General features: G+C 42.0%; 1 protein-coding gene across 1 annotated transcript; it reads left to right on the top strand.

Moving 5' to 3' along the window:
- Nucleotides 1-295: 295 nt before the first annotated feature.
- On the top strand, nucleotides 296-22247 carry scinlb (scinderin like b). The gene is made up of 17 exons (XM_021612921.3): nucleotides 296-844; nucleotides 2992-3179; nucleotides 4947-5101; nucleotides 9154-9315; nucleotides 12526-12675; nucleotides 13238-13327; nucleotides 13634-13766; nucleotides 14071-14159; nucleotides 14439-14654; nucleotides 14995-15128; nucleotides 15474-15564; nucleotides 16917-17087; nucleotides 19724-19898; nucleotides 20257-20372; nucleotides 20580-20657; nucleotides 20779-20839; nucleotides 21461-22247. The coding sequence occupies exons 2-17, from the start codon at nucleotides 2999-3001 to the stop codon at nucleotides 21619-21621; spliced, it is 2163 nt and encodes a 720-aa protein (XP_021468596.2). The 5' UTR covers nucleotides 296-844; nucleotides 2992-2998; the 3' UTR covers nucleotides 21622-22247.
- Nucleotides 22248-22640: the final 393 nt, after the last annotated feature.

Consider the following 22640-nt stretch of genomic DNA (forward strand, 5'->3'; position numbering starts at 1 on the left):
CTTAGTGTGTAAACATCTCTTCACACACACAAAAAAAGGAGCTATCTAGAACCTTTAAGGGTTCTTCGGCTGTCCCCAATAGAACCCTTTGAATAACCCTTTTTGGTTCCAGGCAGAATCCTTTTGGGTTCCACGTATAGCCCTTTATACAGAGGGAGAGAGAGAGAGAGGGTCAGTGGGTGTGAGCTGGTAACATACTTTTAGGCTTGATTTGGGGGAATGGTTTCTGTGTGTTTGTTTGACTAACTGAACTGGTTACTGTGTGTGTGTGTGTGTGTGTGGGGGGGGGGGGTAGGGGGGGGGGGGGCGTTGGATTATAGGTAGTGGGTTATAGGCTATTGGGTTATAGGCTACCCAAAGTCATAATCTGTATGCTACCTCTAGTGGGAAGGGAAGTCCCTCAAACACAGCCTAAATATTACCCCAGTCCAGGAAGCAGCTCATGATGTCAATTTCCTTTATCTCAAAATAAGATTTAGTTGGTCTATACTGTTTCAGTTGGCTCTGACCAAAGAGCTGCAAGTCACTCAAGTCGAAAAGTTACAGAAGGAGAATTACATGCTTGTTTCTGACCTTGACCATTTACTGGCTGCACAGCCTCCTTCCTTGTGTGTGTGTGTGTGTGCGTGCGTGCGTGTCTGTGTGTGTCTGTGTGTGTGTGTGTGTGTGGGGGGGGGGGGGGGGGGGGGGGGGGGGGGGGTCAGTAGGGTGCTCCCATAAACGGCTAAACCCTCCCACAAGCAATTAACAAGGCTCTTTGCCTCTGGAAGAGAAGTCGCATACGCGTCCACATCTGCTCGCTCAACACACATTCTCGTACCCTCCGTTTTACATCTGTCAAGCGGTGAGTTACTTTTTATATTAATTAATGCATTTTTAATTATAATTTGGTTGACTTTTATTCGTTGTTGCCTGACCTCTTGTTTGAACCTGCAAAGGTCCATATGGAAACTGTATAACGCATAGATTTATATCGAGTTTTGTCAAAATTCTCGTGCGCAATATATGTTGTAGGCCTGTTGAAGTTTGGCCTTCATTCTTCAACAGTTTTGCGCAAAGTTTCACATGAATCCATATGTGAGACTGATCGTGCTTTCGCTCTATTCCTCTCTTGTAGCCTAAATTTGAACCGAAATCGACTGAAACATGATCTCTTCAACTGCTTATTGCTTTTTGTAGTTGTCTAAAAGCCAAACTAATGCCTTTATTTTACCAGTTGTGTAAATCGGTCAGTCATAGTGAAAGAGAGTCGTGCACGGACAACTTGTTACTAGGCTTGATATAATTTCCAGGCATAGGCTGCGTCAGTTATACAACACATTCCCTGGAAGAGAAAATTGTCATCATTGAGTTGTGTGTGGGTGTGGGTGTGTGTGCGTGTGTCTCAGATTCTCGGTCTGTGTCTGTGTGAGAGAGAAATGTATTTTAATATTTGGTCATGCACAGTGACAACCAAATTTATGTTCAGTAGATAGTTATCATATCTCACCTAACACATTTGCATTATCCCTTGGTGTTGTTGATTTGAGTGCAAAGATAGTTTCTCGTCTATCTCGTCCGAGCAGAACCAGACAGCCAGTTCATTCATACACAGGCAAGCACAGATAGCTGAGGTTACTGGTAGAGGAGCGCACTATTTCTACAGTGTCACATGTTTCATGGTTTTACATGTTTATAACCTAAATCTCAGTCTTTAAAACTGAAACAATAAGCATTAATATTTGCCAATACGTGTTCTCATCTTAAACACAGGTGTTGAGAATGCAAGATTAAAAATGATATGCAGATTTTTTGAGTCAGTTTCCAACCAGGAGAACAGGAGAAGTGATCTTTCACGTTCACTATAAAGGCATGCTGGGAAATATGCAAATATACAGGGTTTTTACATCATACAGTGTTCAAACAACACCCCCAGTGTTTAGTGTTTAAAATCCTAATGCCTTGTACTGTGTTCATGTGATTAAAAAGTCACACAGCAAATAAATATGTTCTGGTGTTTACAATCTAAACACTGTGACAGGCTTTCATTTAAATTTACAATACCTTCCCAGTGTTACAGAAAAGTGTTTAATTATGTGTTCAGATCCTAAACACTTGGTTTTACAGTGTAATGATGTGTAATGATTGGTTTTACAGTTATCATACAATAACATCGCTGATGTGAAATGCATCAGTCAAAGTAGTGGTTTCATAATTATCTTTGCTTCTATTTTCAGTTTAATCTGAACCATTTTCTTTATGTTCGTATTCTTATATTGTATTAATTCTTATTGTCGTTGCATTGTCGAGAAGGAACCTGTAAGTAAGCATTTTGTTGGACAGTGAATACCATGTGTATCCCGTAGCATACATAACCCAAATAAAAACATGTAATTTTAAACTTAAATTAGTCTCCCTCATCGTCCTTGTGTCATTTAAATGTAAAGAAAGCATACTGAAGCCAGGTTTATGTCACCATAATCTTGTCCTGTGCGCCTGTGATACCAATCTAATTTCTTTGTAGTAGGCCACCACTACTTTCAGAGGAAGTAGCACATTTTCACATATAGAGTTGTGTTAATGCTTTCGGTATCTAGGGCTTCAAATATAATCGCTTCTCAAAAAATGATCAACTAGGTGGTCAAGATAACATGGGTATTTATAACCTCAGTAATGACCGTTGTTAGTTGACTACTACAACCCTAGACTAACAAACCCTACCTGAGGTCCTGTTGAGATAGGCGATAACTTTTGTTCCCTAAACAACATTTATGACAGGTCTGCCTCTCTCTCACTCCTCTCTCTCTCTCGCTCTCTCGCTCTCTCTTTTTCTCTCATTCTCTGTCCATTTCTCTTTAAAATCCTGTCTTTTTCATTTAAAAGATGGCATATGCAGTCAAATTACAACAGACAATGCAACGATGAAAACAGTGACGGTAAAGGTTAGAAATGAGAAACTGTCACCATTTTTGAGGAACATTGAGATACGATCATGTTCTCTCTTCCTCTCAGAGCCATCATGGTGTCCCACAAGGAATTTGTGGCCGCTGGGAAGGAGACAGGGCTGCAGGTGTGGCGTATTGAGAACATGGACCTGAGGCCAGTCCCCAAGGCTCTACACGGCAACTTTTTCACAGGAGACGCGTACATCCTCCTCTACACCACCGCAGCCCCCTCCCACTACATACACATGTGGATGGGTAAGACACACACACACACACACACACACACACACACACACACACACACACACACACTACACCTACTAGGCTCTTAACAGCCATTTCTTTAGATGTTGAAGAAATGTCACTGACCCCCCCCAGCTCACATGCTTTGATAATACTCACATTCCTCAAAGTAACTACTGATCAGAGATGGACTGGACTTGAGAAAGCTATGTAGTGGAGGCTATGTAGTAGTGAAAGCTATGTAGTGGAGGACTTGCTTTCGTCCAGTCTTCTTAGGTCAATGGTTACTTTGAGAAAGAGAGGAGTTATTGGATCTGGGTCAACGGCAGACATGACACAGACAGACTAGTATGGACATATGGATCGGTTATAGATATTCCCACAGACAAATACAACAGAGGAGGCTGGTGGGGGGAGCTATAGGAGGATGGACTCATTGGAATGGTTGGAATGGAATCGATGGAACCGAGTCAAGCACGTTGTTTCCATGCGCTAGATGTGTTTGGGACCATTTCATTGATTCCATTCCAGACATTACAGTGAGCCCGTCCTCCTATAGCTCCTCCTACCAGCCTCCTCTGAAGTACACCCGTATGAATTTCAATAAGAGCGGAAGTCGTGTTCTTTCCCAATCATGAGTTACACGTAGAAAATGTGACTTTTTCAGAGTGTGTATGTGTGTAAACAGTAACACCCTTTAGCTGTGGTCAATTTAGATGTAGACACTTTGGTAAATCTATATATAGTAGGTATTGCTTGTGCAGAAAATGTTCCGTTTTCTCACACTTGGTTTGAAGTGAGGTGACCACATGAAAAAGCATTCCCAGCAACACACATCACTATGATGCTTTGGCAATGTTGTGTTGCGATAACAGTTATGTTGAAACTCTCCTTCCTTGTACTCGCACTCATGTGTGAAATGTATTTGTGTAAATCTATTTGCCCTCTTGCTTTCCTGTCTTGTCTATTAGCTTAATTCAATTGGCTAAAGATCTTTCGGGGCATGGTAGGCTACATACAAGTACACTTATCTTCAAAGAAAGCCCACATCAAATTAGAAAACTCTCTCTCCTCTCATTTCCTTGCTTCTCTCTCTCTCTGTCTCTCTTTCTCTCTCGCTGTCTTCCCTTCCCTCCATCTCTCCTCTGCTATAAACTTCTAGTTTGTCAGTTTGACTTCACAACAAGACAAACCAGAGTGAACCCAGTGTGCGTGCCGAGCCGCACATGGCATACCAGTTCCGGGTAGTCATTACCCACTCACAATAGACAGATGGGTCTGGACATGTTTATGTGGTACCTTACTAACAAGGCTTCATTTCTTTACTGTGGTGCTGACATTACAGATCTGACATTCTCTATCCCCTCTATCCCCCCGTTCGAGACCTGAGAGGGGTCAATGCAAAATGGCGAACATCTCCACCCACCACGGTTTAACCCCATGTTGGAGCCCTAGGGCCCAACCACAGCAACGTTTACCCGTAATAAAGGATTGACTGGACCTTGGTGGATCTGATCAAACCAGTTCTACTATAGGCATTTTCTTGTACTCATTATTTGTATGTAAACTTTGGCATGAAGTCTCATTCCGTTAGCTTGGAGCAATCTCTAAAGAATTGTCCAGAACCAAAACCGGCCGTCACCAGACTATACTCCGCGGTTCAAATGAGAACACTTTGAATAAATGCTTGGAAGCAAGTCTTTGGTCTGTGCATGATTTTAGCAATTTCTCTTGTCAATGATGTCTCACTTTCTCTCCTCTTCTCTTTCTTTTCTCCAGGTGATGAGTGTTCTCAGGATGAGAGCGGAGCGGCTGCCATCTTTGCCACGCAGCTGGATGACTTCCTGGGTGGAGGGCCGGTCCAGTTCAGAGAGGTCCAGAACAATGAGTCCATCACCTTCATGGGCTACTTCAAGTCTGGCATCAAGTACAAGGTCAGTCGCTTTCAACTAACAATCAGACAGATATGAGTTGGGAGAGCAACTATTTTCCAATGTATGGTCCACTAATGACATTTTGAATGAGAGCAGTTATTTGAATGAGAGCAGTCATTTGAATGAGAGCAGTCATTTGAATGAGAGCAGTCATTTGAATGAGAGCAGTCATTTGAATGAGAGCAGACATTTGAATGATATTAGTCATTTTGAATGAGAGCAGACATTTGGAATGAGAGCAGTCATTTTGAATGAGAGCAGTCATTTTGAATGAGAGCAGTCATTTTGAATGAGAGCAGACATTTTGAATGAGAGCAGACATTTGGAATGAGAGCAGACATTTTGAATTAGAGCAGTCATTTTGCATGAGAGCAGACATTTGGAATGAGAGCAGACATTTTGAATGAGAGCAGTCATTTTGAATGAGAGCAGACATTTGGAATGAGAGCAGACATTTTAAATGAGAGCAGTCATTTTGAATGAGAGCAGTCATTTTGAATGAGAGCAGACATTTTGAATGAGAGCAGACATTTGGAATGAGAGCAGACATTTTGAATGAGAGCAGACATTTGGAATGAGAGCAGTCATTTGAATGATATTAGTCATTTTGAATGAGAGCAGTCATTTTGAATGAGAGCAGTCATTTTGATTGAGAGCAGTCATTTTGAACGAGAGCAGACATTTTGAATGAGAGCAGACATTTTGCATGAGAGCAGTCATTTTGCATGAGAGCAGTCATTTTGAATGAGAGCAGACATTTTGAATGAGAGCAGACATTTTGAATGAGAGCAGACATTTTGAATGAGAGCAGACATTTTGAATGAGAGCAGACGTTTTGAATGAGAGCAGTCAGTTGATGATAAGGAAGTGGTTTTTTAGAAAGGTAAGGGTTAGGGCAAGAGGGGTTGGTCGTAGTGGCCTGTAATACAGTAACATCTCTGTTATAATACTACAACCATGGGGTTTGAGAGTTTTGCCCCTTGTTGTTCCTCTCACCATCTGTTTTATGTTTCCACAAAAGCCACAGTAAAGATCACAGTAATTGAACCATTTTTGTTTACCATTGGAAACTGGAAACTTCCTTCTATTTTAGAGTTGCACACTGTGTCCTTGAGGGAGAGAGAGAGCATAAGAGAGAGAGAGAAGCTAGGGCTGAATATCTGAGGTCTTTGTTACCCTGCAGTCATAAAACATTCCTTCCTGCTGCATCTATGCCATGGAAAGTTCTCTGTTTTTCTCAGGAGAACCTCTCTTCCTCAGACTGGATCTGTTTCTCATTTTGGGAATTTCATTAATAGCCACATGACAACAAGCTTTGAATTCCCTTAAGAGGAAAAGAAAAAACAATAATTATCAATGGTGGAAACCTAAAATGATTTGAGTTAAATTGTAGTTTGGACAGTCATATCTATGATTTGCAAACGGAAATCTGTCTTTATATTCATATCTGGCAAAGTCTGTGTCTAAAAACGACAAATTAATGCTCTTGAAAGTGCATTGCAGCCTGAGGGGAGGAACCTTCACTCCTCTCTCCCAATGTGCTTTGAGAGGTAGGTGAGGAATGGGGGAAATAAGGGAAGGACCTCTGACCTTCTCATCCAATGGGTTTTGAGAAGGAGTGCGGATGCGACTAATGAAGAAAATGCAATTGAGATTCAACTATTAAAGCCCCCAAGCAGTCTTTGTAAAACTTTTTTTTTATCATCGCTGCATGTCTAATAAATCACTGTGTGTGTTTATTTAATGAAAATAACTTTCCCTGAGCGGATAAGAGGCAATCCGTCATTTTGATATCGACATTAATGAGCGAACTAGGACGGACGCTAGTCAATATAACTATTTGTTCAGCACTTTTGAAATGTACAGCGATAGAATTCAGAACATGGGCCGTTCTTACAGTGTTCTCCCTGTACACCAAGTCTGAATCATAGGATAAATAAAGGGGGCATATAAGCAAACAATGAAAGCTCTTACAATATTCTATGATTACATTTCTCAAAAACATGTGCACCACCAAGTCAGAACAGTAGGCGATATTAAGAGGGGAAAATAGACCAAATTATTAGGGTGAGGCAAATGGGCTACTAACAGCTTACTACACAACATACACTTAGTATTACTTTCTTAGCTACAGACATATCTCCCTGGCATATTACATCATTCATGCAACAGCATACAATACATTTTTGGACTCACCTTGTTGTGCTGTGCTCACAGGAAGGTAGCGGTTGAACAGGAAGGTAGTGTGGCGGTGCTTCGTGGGCAAATTTAGTCATCAAACTTTGTCATCAAAGTCTGGCATTTTCTGGATTTATGGTGCTTTCAAGACAACTGGGATCTCTGGAAAAAATCAGTGATCTTCAGATCATAGCTCTAGAAAGAGGCCTGAGTTCCTCATTTACAATTCCCGATTCCGTATTTTCCCATTAGTAGCTTGTTTTCCCGAGTTCCCAGTTGTCTTGAACTCACAGATTCCTTCCAAACCACTCATTGTTGAATTTGCGATTTCCAACTTGTTGTGTAATGTTTATGTCCAATGGCCGATGAGCACCGATACGTTTTATCTATAATATCTCGTCATTATTTCTCTTCATATGACAAGGATTAAAAAGGATTTGCCAGTAGATTGTCAACTTGATTCGTGATGATAATGATGACTGCTAGCTAAGATTTGGAAAGTATGATGTTGACAGTCCAATCAAAGCTACTGTAGATATAACGCGATTTGACGTCATTTTATCTGTGGCCAATGACCTTGAGCCTTCTTGGATGGGCGCTTCTAATGTAACTCTATGGCATCACCCAAGGGGCTAGAATTTTATAAGTCCACCCTTAGACTTGGAGGTGACATAGTGTCCCCGTGAATGAGGGTTTTCTAATGATCAATTTAAAATGATTTAAATCAATTTAAAATGATTTAAAATGATTAACTTGGATTAGCTAACACAACGTGCCATTTGAACACAGGAGTGATGGTTGCTGATAATGGGCCTCTGTACGCCTACGTAGATATTCCAGCTACAATAGTCATTTACAACATTAACAATATCTACGCTGTATTTCTGATCAATTTGATGCTATTTTAATGGACAAAAAAATGTGCTTTTCTTTCAAAAACAAGGACATTTTTAAGTGACCCCAAACTTTTGAATGGTAGTGTTTTTTTTGTGTGACATTGTTTGCAAACTGAAATGTGACATGTATTAATGCCAAAAGAAGATGCAAAACAGGCTCCGCCCCCCCAGGCAAGACCAATAAAAAAACGTGTGGCTCAAAACAGGCACGCCCCCCCCAGGCAAGACCAATAAAAAAACATGTGGCTCAAAACAGGCTCCGCTCCACTTGCCCTCCTGAATGACTGGTCTCCACTGACACCAGCTGTATATCACTTGATTCTCATTCAGAAAATCCTTTCCTGAAATGGCTGATGTTGCACGGTAATTGCCCCACATAACTAAAGAGCTAGACATCAAATGTGCATCAAACAACTGTTATGCGTAACAATTAAAGAACCCCTTTGATGACAGGATTGATTTTTGTTTGATTCATCTGGTTAAAGTTACAATATTCTTTCTGTTGGAGGCATTTGATTTTGCAATGCATACATTGTTTGTGATATGTGTTCCCATGAAAACTGTTTTCACACCGTGACATAGGGATATACTTCCGAGATCGCCATACAAGAAGGAGTCCAACAGCAATATCATGGATTTTGTCATTCGATGTGTAATTCAATTGTTAAATGCTTAGTATATGATATAATGACAAACAGCAGTATGATAAATGTAAGGAAAGAAAGGTGGTGTTTAAACATAGGTTTTGATTCAACTCGTGAATTATATTGAATGAATCTATGTCACCTCTTTATATCTTAATGTATTCACATGAGAAAAAAAAGGCAAATGATTACTAATGACTTTCTAACAGCTCCAAACAGTTGTCCACTACAAGAAACACTCACTGGTACCCTAGTTTATCGAGAGACCCACCAGGAAAAAAAGACTCTGATCTCCTCTTCACCCTTTCACCTAATTTTACCCCTCCCATCACAGCAAGGGGGTGTGGCCTCAGGCTTCCAACACGTCGTGACCAATGACATGAGCGTGAAGCGCCTGTTGCACATCAAGGGGAGGCGGGCCATCCGAGCCACAGAGGTGGCCCTGTCCTGGGCTAGCTTCAACCAGGGAGACTGCTTTATCGTGGACCTGGGAAAGGTAACTCTCGTCTACGCAGTACAGCCTTGGTGAAATGTAGACCTGTGTATATACACTACCGATCAAAAGTTTTAGAACACCTACTCATTAAAAAGTTTTTTCTTTATTTTTACTATTGTAGAATAATAGCAAAGACATCAAAAATATGAAATAACACATATGGAATCATGTAGTACCAAAAAAAGTGTTAAACAAATCAAAATATATTTTATATTTGAGATTCTTTAAATAGCCAACCTTTGCCTTGATGTCAGCTTTGCACACTCTCGGCATTCTCTCAACCAGCTTCATGAGGTAGTCACCTGGAATGTATTTCAATTAACAGGTGTGCCTTCTTAAAAGTTAATTTGTGGAATTTCTTTCCTTCTTAATGTGTTTGAACAGTCAGTTGTGTTGTGACAAGGTAGGGGGTATAGAGAAGATAACCCTATTTGGTAAAAGACCAAGTCCATATTATGTCAAGAACAGCTCAAATAAGCAAAGAGAAACGACAGTCCATCATCTCTTTAAGACATGAAGGTCAGTCAATACAGAAAATGTCAAGAACTTTGAAAGTTTCTTCAAGTGCAGTCGCACAAATCATCAAGCGCTATGATGAAACTGGCTCTCATGAGGACCACCACAGGAATGGAAGACCCAGAGTTACCTCTGCTGCAGAGGATAAGTTCACTATAGTTACCAGCCTCATATAAATGAGCCCCAAATAAATGCTTCACAGAGTTCAAGTAACAGACACATCTCAACATCAACTCTTCAGAGGAGAAGAGGGATATTTTACCAAGAAGGAGTGTGATGGGGTGCCTTATCAGATGAAATGGCCTCCTCAATCCCCCGACCTCAACCAAATTGAGATACAGTGCCTTGCGAAAGTATTCGGCCCCCTTGAACTTTGCGACCTTTTGCCACATTACAGGCTTCAAACATAAAGATATAAAACTGTATTTTTTTGTGAAGAATCAACAACAAGTGGGACACAATCATGAAGTGGAACGACATTTATTGGATATTTCAAACTTTTTTAACAAATCAAAAACTGAAAAATTGGGCGTGCAAAATTATTCAGCCCCCTTAAGTTAATACTTTGTAGCGCCACCTTTTGCTGCGATTACAGCTGCAAGTCGCTTGGGGTATGTCTCTATCAGTTTTGCACATCGAGAGACTGAATTTTTTTCCCATTCCTACTTGCAAAACAGCTCGAGCTCAGTGAGGTTGGATGGAGAGCATTTGTGAACAGCAGTTTTCAGTTCTTTCCACAGATTCTCGATTGGATTCAGGTCTGGACTTTGACTTGGCCATTCTAACACCTGGATATGTTTATTTTTGAACCATTCCATTGTAGATTTTGCTTTATGTTTTGGATCATTGTCTTGTTGGAAGACAAATCTCCGTCCCAGTCTCAGGTCTTTTGCAGACTCCATCAGGTTTTCTTCCAGAATGGTCCTGTATTTGGCTCCATCCATCTTCCCATCAATTTTAACCATCTTCCCTGTCCCTGCTGAAGAAAAGCAGGCCCAAACCATGATGCTGCCACCACCATGTTTGACAGTGGGGATGGTGTGTTCAGCTGTGTTGCTTTTACGCCAAACATAACGTTTTGCATTGTTGCCAAAAAGTTCCATTTTGGTTTCATCTGACCAGAGCACCTTCTTCCACATGTTTGGTGTGTCTCCCAGGTGTCTTGTGGCAAACTTTAAACGACACTTTTTATGGATATCTTTAAGAAATGGCTTTCTTCTTGCCACTCTTCCATAAAGGCCAGATTTGTGCAATATACGACTGATTGTTGTCCTATGGACAGAGTCTCCCACCTCAGCTGTAGATCTCTGCAGTTCATCCAGAGTGATCATGGGCCTCTTGGCTGCATCTCTGATCAGTCTTCTCCTTGTATGAGCTGAAAGTTTAGAGGGACGGCCAGGTCTTGGTAGATTTGCAGTGGTCTGATACTCCTTCCATTTCAATATTATCGCTTGCACAGTGCTCCTTGGGATGTTTAAAGCTTGGGAAATCTTTTTGTATCCAAATCCGGCTTTAAACTTCTTCACAACAGTATCTCGGACCTGCCTGGTGTGTTCCTTGTTCTTCATGATGCTCTCTGCGCTTTTAACGGACCTCTGAGACTATCACAGTGCAGGTGCATTTATACGGAGACTTGATTACACACAGGTGGATTGTATTTATCATCATTAGTCATTTAGGTCAACATTGGATCATTCAGAGATCCTCACTGAACTTCTGGAGAGAGTTTGCTGCACTGAAAGTAAAGGGGCTGAATAATTTTGCACGCCCAATTTTTCAGTTTTTGATTTGTTAAAAAAGTTTGAAATATCCAATAAATGTCATTCCACTTCATGATTGTGTCCCACTTGTTGTTGATTCTTCACAAAAAATACAGTTTTATATCTTTATGTTTGAAGCCTGTAATGTGGCAAAAGGTCGCAAAGTTCAAGGGGGCCGAATACTTTCGCAAGGCACTGTAGTTTGGAACGAGTTGGACCGCAGAGTGAAGGAAAAGCAGCCAACAAGTGCTCAGCATATTTGGGAACTCCTTCAAGACTGCTGGAAAAGCATTCCAGATGAAGCTAGTTGAGAGAATGCCAAGAGTGTGCAAAGGGGTGGCTATTTGAAGAATCTTAAATATAAAATATATATTTTGATTTGTTTGGTTACTACATGATTCCATATTGTGTTATTTCATAGTTTTGATGTCTTCACTATTATTATAGAATGTAGAAAATAGTACAAATTAAGAAAAACCCTTGAATGAGTAGGTGTTCTAAAACCTTTTGAATGATGATGTAGGTGTTGGTATTTGAAAGCTAGAGTCAGAGCTTTTAGCTAAGTTATATAATGAGCAAAATGATGTGGCTACACCATTGAAGGGACTCTGTAGTCGGTAGAATTGGTGAAATGATCACCATTAACCTGAACACATATTTACAGCACCTCACATCTCTGTGTAAATCATGCATTGACGTCAATGATTATTTGCATAACATTTCAAGTTAGGCATCTCAGAATAGGAGTTCAAGCCTGAAGGGCTATAGCTAAGTAACATGCAGAAGCAAAAATTATGTAAACCAGAAATCACATAGCTGAAATTCAATACACGTATAGATCCCTTAGGCATCGAAAAGACATGTAACTAGGTGACAATGGAAAGCTAGCTAAACCTTTTAGTTCCTCATCTTCTCTACTCTACCTCTTCCTCAGGATATCTACCAGTGGTGTGGCAGTGAGTGTAACCGTTTTGAGCGTCTGAAGGCCTCCCAGGTGGCCATTGACATCAGGGACAACGAGAGGAACGGCAGGGCCAAACTCCACATGGTGGAGGATGGGGCTGAGCCACAGGCACTTACTGAGGTGAAGGATAGGGACACACACACACACACACACACACACACAGACACACAGACAGACAGACAGACAGACAGACAGACAGACAGACAGACACGCATGCATGCATGCATGTACCAACACACACACACACAAGAAAATCAATCATACTTATACACGTACAGTATCCAAGTAACATTCAAACAACATTCAAATATTCATCATTGGACGTGGTAATTACTGTATAACATATCATAAAATGGCGCTATACATTTTTTAGGCGTTTCCTGGTTATTGAAATCGCTTTCACCGTGGAAATGCAGATGGGTACAAATGCCTTTTTTTGTACCCTGTGCCACTTCTATGCCTTAGCCTTTTGCTAAACTGCGCCCCCCCCCCCCCCCCCCCAAACAAGTATATGGCAATTGTCTCTAAGACTAACGAGAGAGAAAATTATAAATAAAAAGGGGGAGAGAGATAGAGAACGTGAATAAGAGAGAGAAAAGAGAGACTGGCCATGCATGGGGCCAGGAACAAGGATTCTCTGTGTTTCTGTATGAAGCTAATCTTCCATGTTGGATCCTCATAGGCTCTGGGGCCCAAACCCAGTATCCCCCCTGGCACACCCGATGATGAGAAGGTGGACACCTCCAACAGGAAGAAGGGTGCCCTCTACATGGTAACTGATGTTACTGCACTTTGCTGTTTAGCATCAGCATCATGATTTGCCATTGTTCTTATCTTATTGTTCTCTTCTCTTGATTATGGTGTTATCCATTTCAGTTCTCACGTATTGTTGATCTCTCAAGCTTATTGACGTACATTGTAGATCTCTGATGTTGTATCTATTTGTTGATTCCATATTGATCCCTTATTTATACATGGGAATCCGTAGAGAAGAACACATTGCTTTTCAAGGGAGTACTGTCAACATATGTACAGGATGAGTATGTGTCTGTTGATATCTAATCCCTGTGTTTTGTAGATCTCCGATGCCTCTGGCTCTATGAAGTCGTCGTCGGTGGCCTCCTCCAGCCCCTTCAAACAGGCCATGCTGACCGCTGAGGAGTGCTACATCCTGGACAACGGAGTGGACAAGAACGTCTTCGTATGGAAAGGTAGGCTACTCTTCTCCTCTCCACTCTGCTTTCGAAACATTTGCCAGGATATTGATCATTATGTGACGCACTTCGACGAGGCAAGTCGATTATCGGAAAATATGTCACTTCTGGGGAAACGGCTCCGTCTGGTTAAAAAATAGTTTCGGGGCATAAATGGCTACCTCAACGTGTAATGTTTTACAGCATTCTTTTCAGAGTTCTCTCTTTACGTATTTGTTTTCGCGATCGTCTGTTATTTTTTTTAAGAGTCGCGTTGAGTTGGGTTGATGATTCAGCATCCCTATCTGTTTCCCCATCACAGGACCCAAGGCCAACACATCAGAACGTAAAGCAGCCATGTCTGCAGCGCAGAAGTTCATCAAAGAGAAGGGCTACTCCGATAAGACACAGGTACACTGATGGAATAACGGGAAGTTTCATTTTGAAAAAAACATTTGGACCATTCCTAGGTCTTGCTCAGGCAATGGAAATGGTCCAAATGTTGTTAGCCATGTCCACTTTCAACAAACAAAAAAGTGACTTCAACTTTTGAATATAAAGAAAGATTGATAGTTTCACATAACCATAATTCCAAGTCTCATTTATCACTCAGCTATTGGAACGAACGTGAGATGAATTTGTGGTTTATGGCAAACAAAAAAAATGTGCGTTTCTTCTTCGGCCCTGCAGATCCAGGTACTTCCAGCAGGAGGCGAGACCACTCTTTTCAAGCAGTTCTTCAGTGACTGGAAGGACAAGGACCAGACCACAGGTCCCAGTAAGGCCTACAGCATAGGCCGCATTGCCAAGGTGGAGCAAGTGCCCTTCGACGCCTCCACCCTCCACTCCAACAAAAACATGGCCGCCCAGCATGGCATGGTGGATGATGGTAAAGGCAAAGTCCAGGTAAAACACATAATACTGGACTACAATGGAAATAACTAAGTCAAGGGTCTCAAACTAATTTTTCCCAGGGTCTGTCTGTTTATATTTACATAGACAACCACGGGCCGTATTATATCGGCTTGTGGGCCGGATCTGGCCCACCACCCGAACGTTTCAGACCCCTGAACTAAGTCTTTGGACTTTACTGTGTTTCTATCTTAAATTTAGGAAAGTCCAGGCAAATACAAGGTTTTGAAGCAGCAGTCAGGGTGCTGGGCACTTTCAGAACAAATCAGGGCAGCAACATAATGTTGAAAATGATATTGTGATTGAGCACCCCTAACTATTGCTTTGGTTTCAGATCTGGCGTGTTGAGGATGGTGATAAAGTGGCTGTGGATCCCTCCTCCTATGGCCAGTTCTATGGAGGAGACTGTTACCTCATCCTCTACAGCTACAGACTGGGAGGCAGGGAGCAGCACATCATCTACACCTGGTCAGTACATATGACATCATCCACAACTATGCTGTAAACATGACATCATTTATTTACACCTAGTGAGTGCAAATGACTAATCATCTACTGTGCACCTGGACAGTTCAAATGACATCGACGCCAGGTTTGTGTACAACAAATCAATTACACAAAGGGGGCATTTTACCTAACCCGAACCTGTTCTTGAATATTCTGAAACACTTCCACGTGTCCTGTATCTGAAATGTATCTGAAATGAGCATGGCAAACTGACTCAATACTTTTATCCCATATTTGATACCTGTTGGAAGGCCCCAATACGGTGTGGTTAACATGTTTGTTGGTTTGTGTGTGTGTGTGTATCAGGCAGGGGCTGAAGTGCACCCAGGATGAGCTGGCTGCCTCTGCCTTCATGACAGTGAAGCTGGATGACTCTATGGGAGGAGCCCCTGTTCAGGTGGGTCTCTTTACTCGCCAGCTCATCTTCCTGTCCCCAACGCAATCCGTGTCAATAGCACAGCACAGTCAATAGCTATGACGGTGTGGCATTTTTATTCGTAAGGGCACTGGACAAAGCACTTTCAGTCAATAGTTCAAAGGTTGTCAAGCCATTGCACTTATTGTGGTTCATAACGCCGAATAAAATAAAAATGATAAAAAATGATTAACCAGGTAGGCCAGTTGAGAACAAGTTCTCATTTATAACTGCGACCTGGCCAAGATAAAGCAAAACAGTGTGACAAAAAACAACAACACCGAGTTACACATGGGATAACAAAAGTACAGTCAATAACAATTGAAAAATCTATATACAGTGTGTGCAAATGGAGTAAGGAGGTAAGGCAATAAATAGGCCAGAGTAGCGAAGTAATTACAATTGAGGAAATTAACACTGGAGTGATAGATGTGCAGGTGATGATGTGGAAGTAGAAATACTGGTGTGCAAAAGTGCAAAAAAAGTAAATAAAAACAATATGGGGATGAGGTAGGTAGTTGGATGGGCCATTTACAGATGGGCTGTGTACAGCTGCAGCGATCGGTGAGCTGCTCAGATAGCTGATGCTTAAAGTTAGTGAGGGAGATATAAGTCTCCAGCTTCAGCGATTTTTGCAATTCGCTCCAGTCATTGACAGCAGAGAACTGTAAGGAAAGGTGGCCAAAGGAGGTGTTGGCTTTGGGGATGAACAGTGAGATATACCTGCTGGAGCGCGTGCTACGGGTGGGTGTTGTTATGGTGACCAGTAAGCTGAGATAAGGCAGAGCTTTACCTAGCAAAGACTTATAGATGGCCTGGAGCCAGTGGATCTGGCGTCGAATGGGTAGCGAGGGCCAGCTGACGAGAGCATACAGTTCGCAGTGGTGGATGGTATATGGGGCTTTGGTTACAAAACGGATGGCACTGTGATAGACTGTATCCAGTTTGCCTGTGCATGTATGATCTTTTGCCAAAGGCAGCTGCTGCGTTGGTATCCAGTCTCTAGCAAACAAGGTCATATTATTGAGTCTCTTATGCACTTTGTCCTGTCTTTATAGACGGAATAATTGTGTGGAAAGGTTTTGATACTGACCAGCAGAGGGCAATCACTCTTGGTTTTGCTTCCAGTTGGATGTTTCAAGCAGTTTTGTGTTTAACATTTTAATGGGTACCACCATATTGGCACATAATGTTACATCGTGACAGTTCGGTATATTAAGGAAAGCAACCTTTGCCTCAATTTTCACTAAATCAACAGAATGACCCATCACTTTAGAATGTTTTTTCTTAATCTACATCACTATGTGTCCATGTTTGTCTATTTCCCCCTACAGGTGCGTGTGACCCAGGGCCAGGAACCCCCCCACCTGATGAGCCTGTTCCAGGGCAAGCCAATGATGGTCCACATTGGAGGAACGTCCCGTAAAGGAGGACAGACGGGCACTGGCAGCACACGACTCTTCCACATTCGGCAGTCCTCCACCCGCGCTACACGAGCTGTAGAGGTGAGTTCTCAGTGTGTCTATGTGTGAGGGAGAGGAACAGATAAGTCCGGTCAGGTTCAACAGGGGTATATTATTTACCGGTACAAGAAAATATATGTGAAAATATGAAATGCAAATATGATAACTGAATATATGAATATATCTGAATTAATATGACTTTGAATGTTATACCTGTACCCGTAACTAGGGCTGTTGGGTTAATCATTTTACCGCCACACTGGCAGTCATGTGTCATGACCGCAGTAAAATTCCACGGGACCGCTGAGTAACGGTAATCTCCTTTTATGCACTCTGGACATGCTTGGTAGTACCCATCTCGCTAATGACCATCAGGTCGCCAATAGTCTGGTACTCGGGGCTCTATTGTCCCTCCATCAGGTCCTAATGGCCTGGTACTCAGGGCTCGGTTGTTCCTCCATCAGGTCCTTATAGTCTGGTACTCAGGGCTCTGTTGTCCCTCCATCAGGTCCTAATGGTCTGGTACTCAGGGCTATATTGTACCTTCATCAGGTCCTAATGGCCTAGTACTCAGGGCTCTGTTGTTCCTCCATCAGGTCCTAATGGTCTGGTACTCAGGGCTATATTGTACCTTCATCAGGTCCTAATGGCCTGGTACTCGGGGCTCTGTTGTCCCTCCATCAGGTTCCAAACACTTATCAACGCAGTATCATTCTTTTAAAACTCACCTCACTGTGATGATCAATTTGAAGAAAGAAACACATGGTCATTGTGGATGTTGTTTTAAATCCTCACACAACCAAATGGACAAATGGCTTCTTAAGGTGATGATTAATTCAAAACATCCAAACGCATATTAGAGCTTATGCATACGCATATGCCTATGTATATATGAGCCCATGCCCAAAATAATACCGAAATTAAAATATTGATTGTGCCATTACACAATACATAGCCTATAACATATTGCGCATGTCAGAAAAACCTATAAAAAAACGATTTAAGATGTCCTACGTACATAATTGATCTAGAATATACTTCAAAATCAAACTAATTCTAGTAATCGCCTTTGATTGTGGACTGTATTGTTATGCATATTGGATGGACTGGTTACCTTATTCTACGCTCCAAACGTCCTATTTAAGAGTCTGGGAGAGAACGTACTGAATAGGCCTAGGCGATGCTGTTGGATCATTGATTGTGCAGTGCGGCTTATAGAGTTAGCCTACAAGTATAGTGAATTTGTATTTGATTTGGAATAGCCTAGTAATAGGGATTTAAAAAATATATTTTAAATGAATTAATAGGCTGTCACATTACCTTTAGCTACAGAATATCTCATCATCATGCGTTTCCATCTCATGCCCTCTCTCCTTCATTCCATTCTCGAGTGCGCAGAGAGAGGGGCTGGCAACAGTTTAATGAAATATGTTTAGTTGCTATTGATGTTTCAGAACATATTTCACTTGGTTTCCCAAATTAAGCACCTGGTACCTGCAGGAGCAGGGTTGGAGAGCCCATGGCATGGAGTTCGGTCGGAATATAACCGGTAGCCCAGCGTGGTTGATGCATGAGGTGAAATAACCGGAGTAGCCTACCTGGCATGATTGAAAAACGAACAGGCGGGAAAGTGGCCTCCATTCGCTATTCGAGTGCATATGGATGACATCGTTTTTCCCCTGTTCTTGCCCATTTGATAATGGTCCATTCTGAAACTAAACTAATTTGACATATTATTAAAGATAAGATTACATTGAGAATAGTCTGATGGGTGAAAATATGATCACTTGATGAGAGAACAACATGTGCAGCCTGAGGCAAGGAGCAGAGCGCATGCTTTTTTTGCGACTTTCTCAAATCATCAGTAGCCTATAGTCGCATCATGCAGCCCATATATGTTTTGATTTCTACGACGTTCCAAGGTTTGTATCATTCACAACTAAAGATGCCAAATAACTCAAAATCTAGCTCATAGGACCTGTTTCAAATGAGCACTTTTATGCTCAATTTAGCCACTTCATCTGCACACTCGTTCTGGAATGGGAAAAATATCCTCTCTATTTTATTCAGCTAAGTTCAATTATATTCTTCTTACTGTAAAATCATATAATATAAAATAATGACATGGGACTTATAAGCGTAACTTATCTGCTAAATAAACAAGCCTACAGCCTATGGCATGGCGCATAGCCAGACAAAGAGGAGGCCAACTCATATTCTGTTCTTCGGAAATACATTGTCTTCATATCATAATGTTTCTTTAGACCTGCCTGAAATAAAGAATGGATTTATTGTTATGGCGTATATTAAATTGCTTTATTAGACTTTTGTCAATGTAGATGTTCCAAAGGCTCGCATCAGTGGCTTGTATGCGTGGAGGCCTGGTGATACTGAATGTGTTTATATGAATTAACGGTCAATTACCGTGAGAACAATAACCGTCTGAAAAAATTGTATGACCGCCACAGCAATATGCTGTAACCCCCTTCTGAATAAATTACAAACAAAATAAAAAGTTGAGATAATGACCATCGGTGTGGGTGGAGGATTGACAGGCCCTTAGAAGAACATCTAATACTATAATATAGTAGAAGTATAGAAACAGTGTAGGATAAGAAGTAGGATTCAAATTTTACCAGACCACTTCTGAACACCTCTTGTCTTTTTCTCCCTGTCAGGTAGAGCCCTCCGCTTCCTTCCTGAATGCCAATGACGTGTTTGTGCTCAAATCTCCCGATGCCATGTTTGTGTGGAGGGGGGTGGGCGCCAGCGAGGAGGAAATGGCCGCCGCCAAGCATGTGGTGGGCATCCTGGGTGGCAGTGCCAGTGATGTGTCTGAGGGCAAGGAGCCAGGTAAGGATTCCATGTAGTTTTCCATCTTTATTGTATTAGTGGGGTGCATCTTGATAGTCCAATGTGTCTTCCTCTTCTTGTCTTATCTCCTTCATCTACACTAGGCTGAAATCACAGGATAGGTAAAGGCTATTTGGTGGTGGCTTCCTCTCATGTATTTGCTTGACTATCTAACTTTTTTTCAGATCAGTGTTGATGAAGGAAAGGTTACAAGGAGAGGAAACAACTTTAGACAATTGAAATGTGCCCCTAAAACAACACAGGACAGAGTTAACATCACACATGCTAATATCACAACAAAACATGATAGTTCCGAAGAACCAATGAAATTAATCTATGCTGGTCTTACCTGTCCTAGCTGGGTTCTGGTCTGCCCTTGGAGGAAAGAAGGAGTACCAGACCTCCAAGGGTCTGCAGAACATGGTCAAACCTCCACGCCTGTTTGGCTGCTCCAACAAGACCGGATGCCTCAGTGTAAGTGATGGGAGTGTTGTTGAGTGTGTCTATAGTAGTGGCTCGCTTGGATAGATAGATGACTACTCAATTCAACCCCCAATGAGAAATTCAGTGTCACTCAGAAGGAGAGAACATTGCATAGGTAACACAATGTGGAATACTACAATGCAAAAGTCCAATGTGCCCATGTTTCACAGTGCTGTATTTGAATCCTCCAATCACCAGGTGGAAGAGGTTCCTGGAGACTTCCAACAGTCTGACCTGGCCACTGATGATGTCATGTTGCTGGACACCTGGGACCAGGTGAGTGAAGCTCCCCCATCATAATCATAATTCACAAGCTTGTTCATCTTCTGCTCTCAAAAAACAATGCAGAGTGCATCTGAAAGTCTACAAGCTAACAGCATGTGTGGCCTCCCAACAGATCTTCCTCTGGATCGGTAACGATGCGAATGCGGAAGAGAGGTCTGGAGCACCCAAAATAGGTACGAGAACACGCAGAGAAACAAACTTTTACAGTGGCCCCTACTTAGGATCCAGACGGGGGTCACAACTGATTAAGAAGAACATGAGTTATCTTATGACGCTCATTGTATCTACCTATATAATCAAAGGATGACCTTTATATTTCTAAAAGGTTGTTTTCTCCCTCCGACGCTCACCATTGCATACAGTTGAACTTGAAATTGGTTTCAGCCTATGGTTAAAGCTTCACTTTCTGTGGCCTTCATAAAAATATTTTCTGGATCAAAGCATATGAGTTCCTTTTGTGACATAACATAACAGTACTGTATTTCTGGTTTCTCTCTTTAACTAGAGACTTGGACTGTCAATATACAGGAATAATGTTAATGCTCCCTCCCTCTCTATCCCCCTTTCCCTCCCTCCCTCCCTCCCTCCCTCCCTCCCTCCCTCCCTCTCTATCCCCCTTTCCCTCCCTCCCTCCCTCCCTCCCTCCCTCCCTCCCTCCCTCCCTCCCTCCCTCTCTATCCCCCTTTCCCTCTCCACTCCCTCTCTCTCCCACCCCTCCCCCCTCCTCTCTCCCCCTCCCTCTCTCCCCATCCCTCTCTCTCTCTCCCCATCCCTCTCTCTATCTCCCTCTCTAGCTAAGGACTATGTGGACTCAGACCCCTCTGGACGCAGAGGGCTGCCCATCTCCACCATCAAACAGGGGGCAGAACCCCCAACCTTCACTGGCTGGTTCCAGGCTTGGGACCCCAAAATGTGGGAAACAGACCCTCTGGAGAGAATCCGTGCAGCGTTCTAAATGCATAACTCCACCCACCCCCTTACCTATCTGCCACTTGCCCATACCCATTCCCTTGCCACTCCCATGCACTGCTGTTTGGGAGTTTCTGCCTCTATTCTGTACCAGTGCATTGCACCGCTCTGTTACTTTAGCTTGAAAAAAATGACATAATGTTGTCGTTTTTAAAGATGTATGAAATGTCTGCCTAGCATGTTTTTACATTTCCTGTTAGAGCATATATTTGGGAGCCTTCTCACTCCAGTAGGCCTAGTGTTTTGAATCCAAAAGGTATTTTTTGCACTTTGTCTTGATATGTGATGCATGCTGCATTTAACAAGATAAACTTCATGGTCAAAAGTATGTGGACCTGCTCATCGAACATCTCATTCCAAAATCATGGACATTAATATGGAGTTGGTCCATGTTTGTCTATGGAGATTGTGTGCTCGTTTTGATACATCCGATTTGATACATCCGTCAGCAATAGGTGTGGCTGAAATCCACTCATTTGAACGGTGTCCACATACTTTTGTATATGTAGTGTATCTAACTGAAGAAATACATGATATCTTTTTTACATAATTTTTTTATTATTCTGAAATGCTATTACAGATGGCTTTTAAATAAATTCCTAGTATTTTAAAGGATTGTGTTCTGTGGACTGTGGTAGAAATAAGAACATGTTGGTAGCCTACATTTTCTATGTTGACAGGAGGCCACACGGACAGGAATGACAGCAGACCAGTTTCACACTTTTAATATCAGTACAACCTCTTTCTTCCATGTAACATTTCACTGTCTTCTGAAGTTGGTCAAATGGTAGGGGAAAAAACGTATCTAACTTATGAGAACAGACAACCATAGTAGCCGTCTAGGATACTTTAAAAAAGGAAGACGCCAAGAGAATGTTACCCTTTTACGCTTCATTTGGCCAAGGAGAATTGACAGAATTCCTTCTTCCCGCTTGTAGAGCTACAGTGGCAGAGCGCTTGGCATGATTGACAGGGTGACCTTGATCGAACTGCTCATCAGCCAGT

Source organism: Oncorhynchus mykiss, chromosome 8, assembly GCF_057628025.1.
Source record: "Oncorhynchus mykiss isolate SJ-2025 chromosome 8, ASM5762802v1, whole genome shotgun sequence".
NCBI classification, from domain to species: Eukaryota; Metazoa; Chordata; class Actinopteri; order Salmoniformes; family Salmonidae; genus Oncorhynchus; species Oncorhynchus mykiss.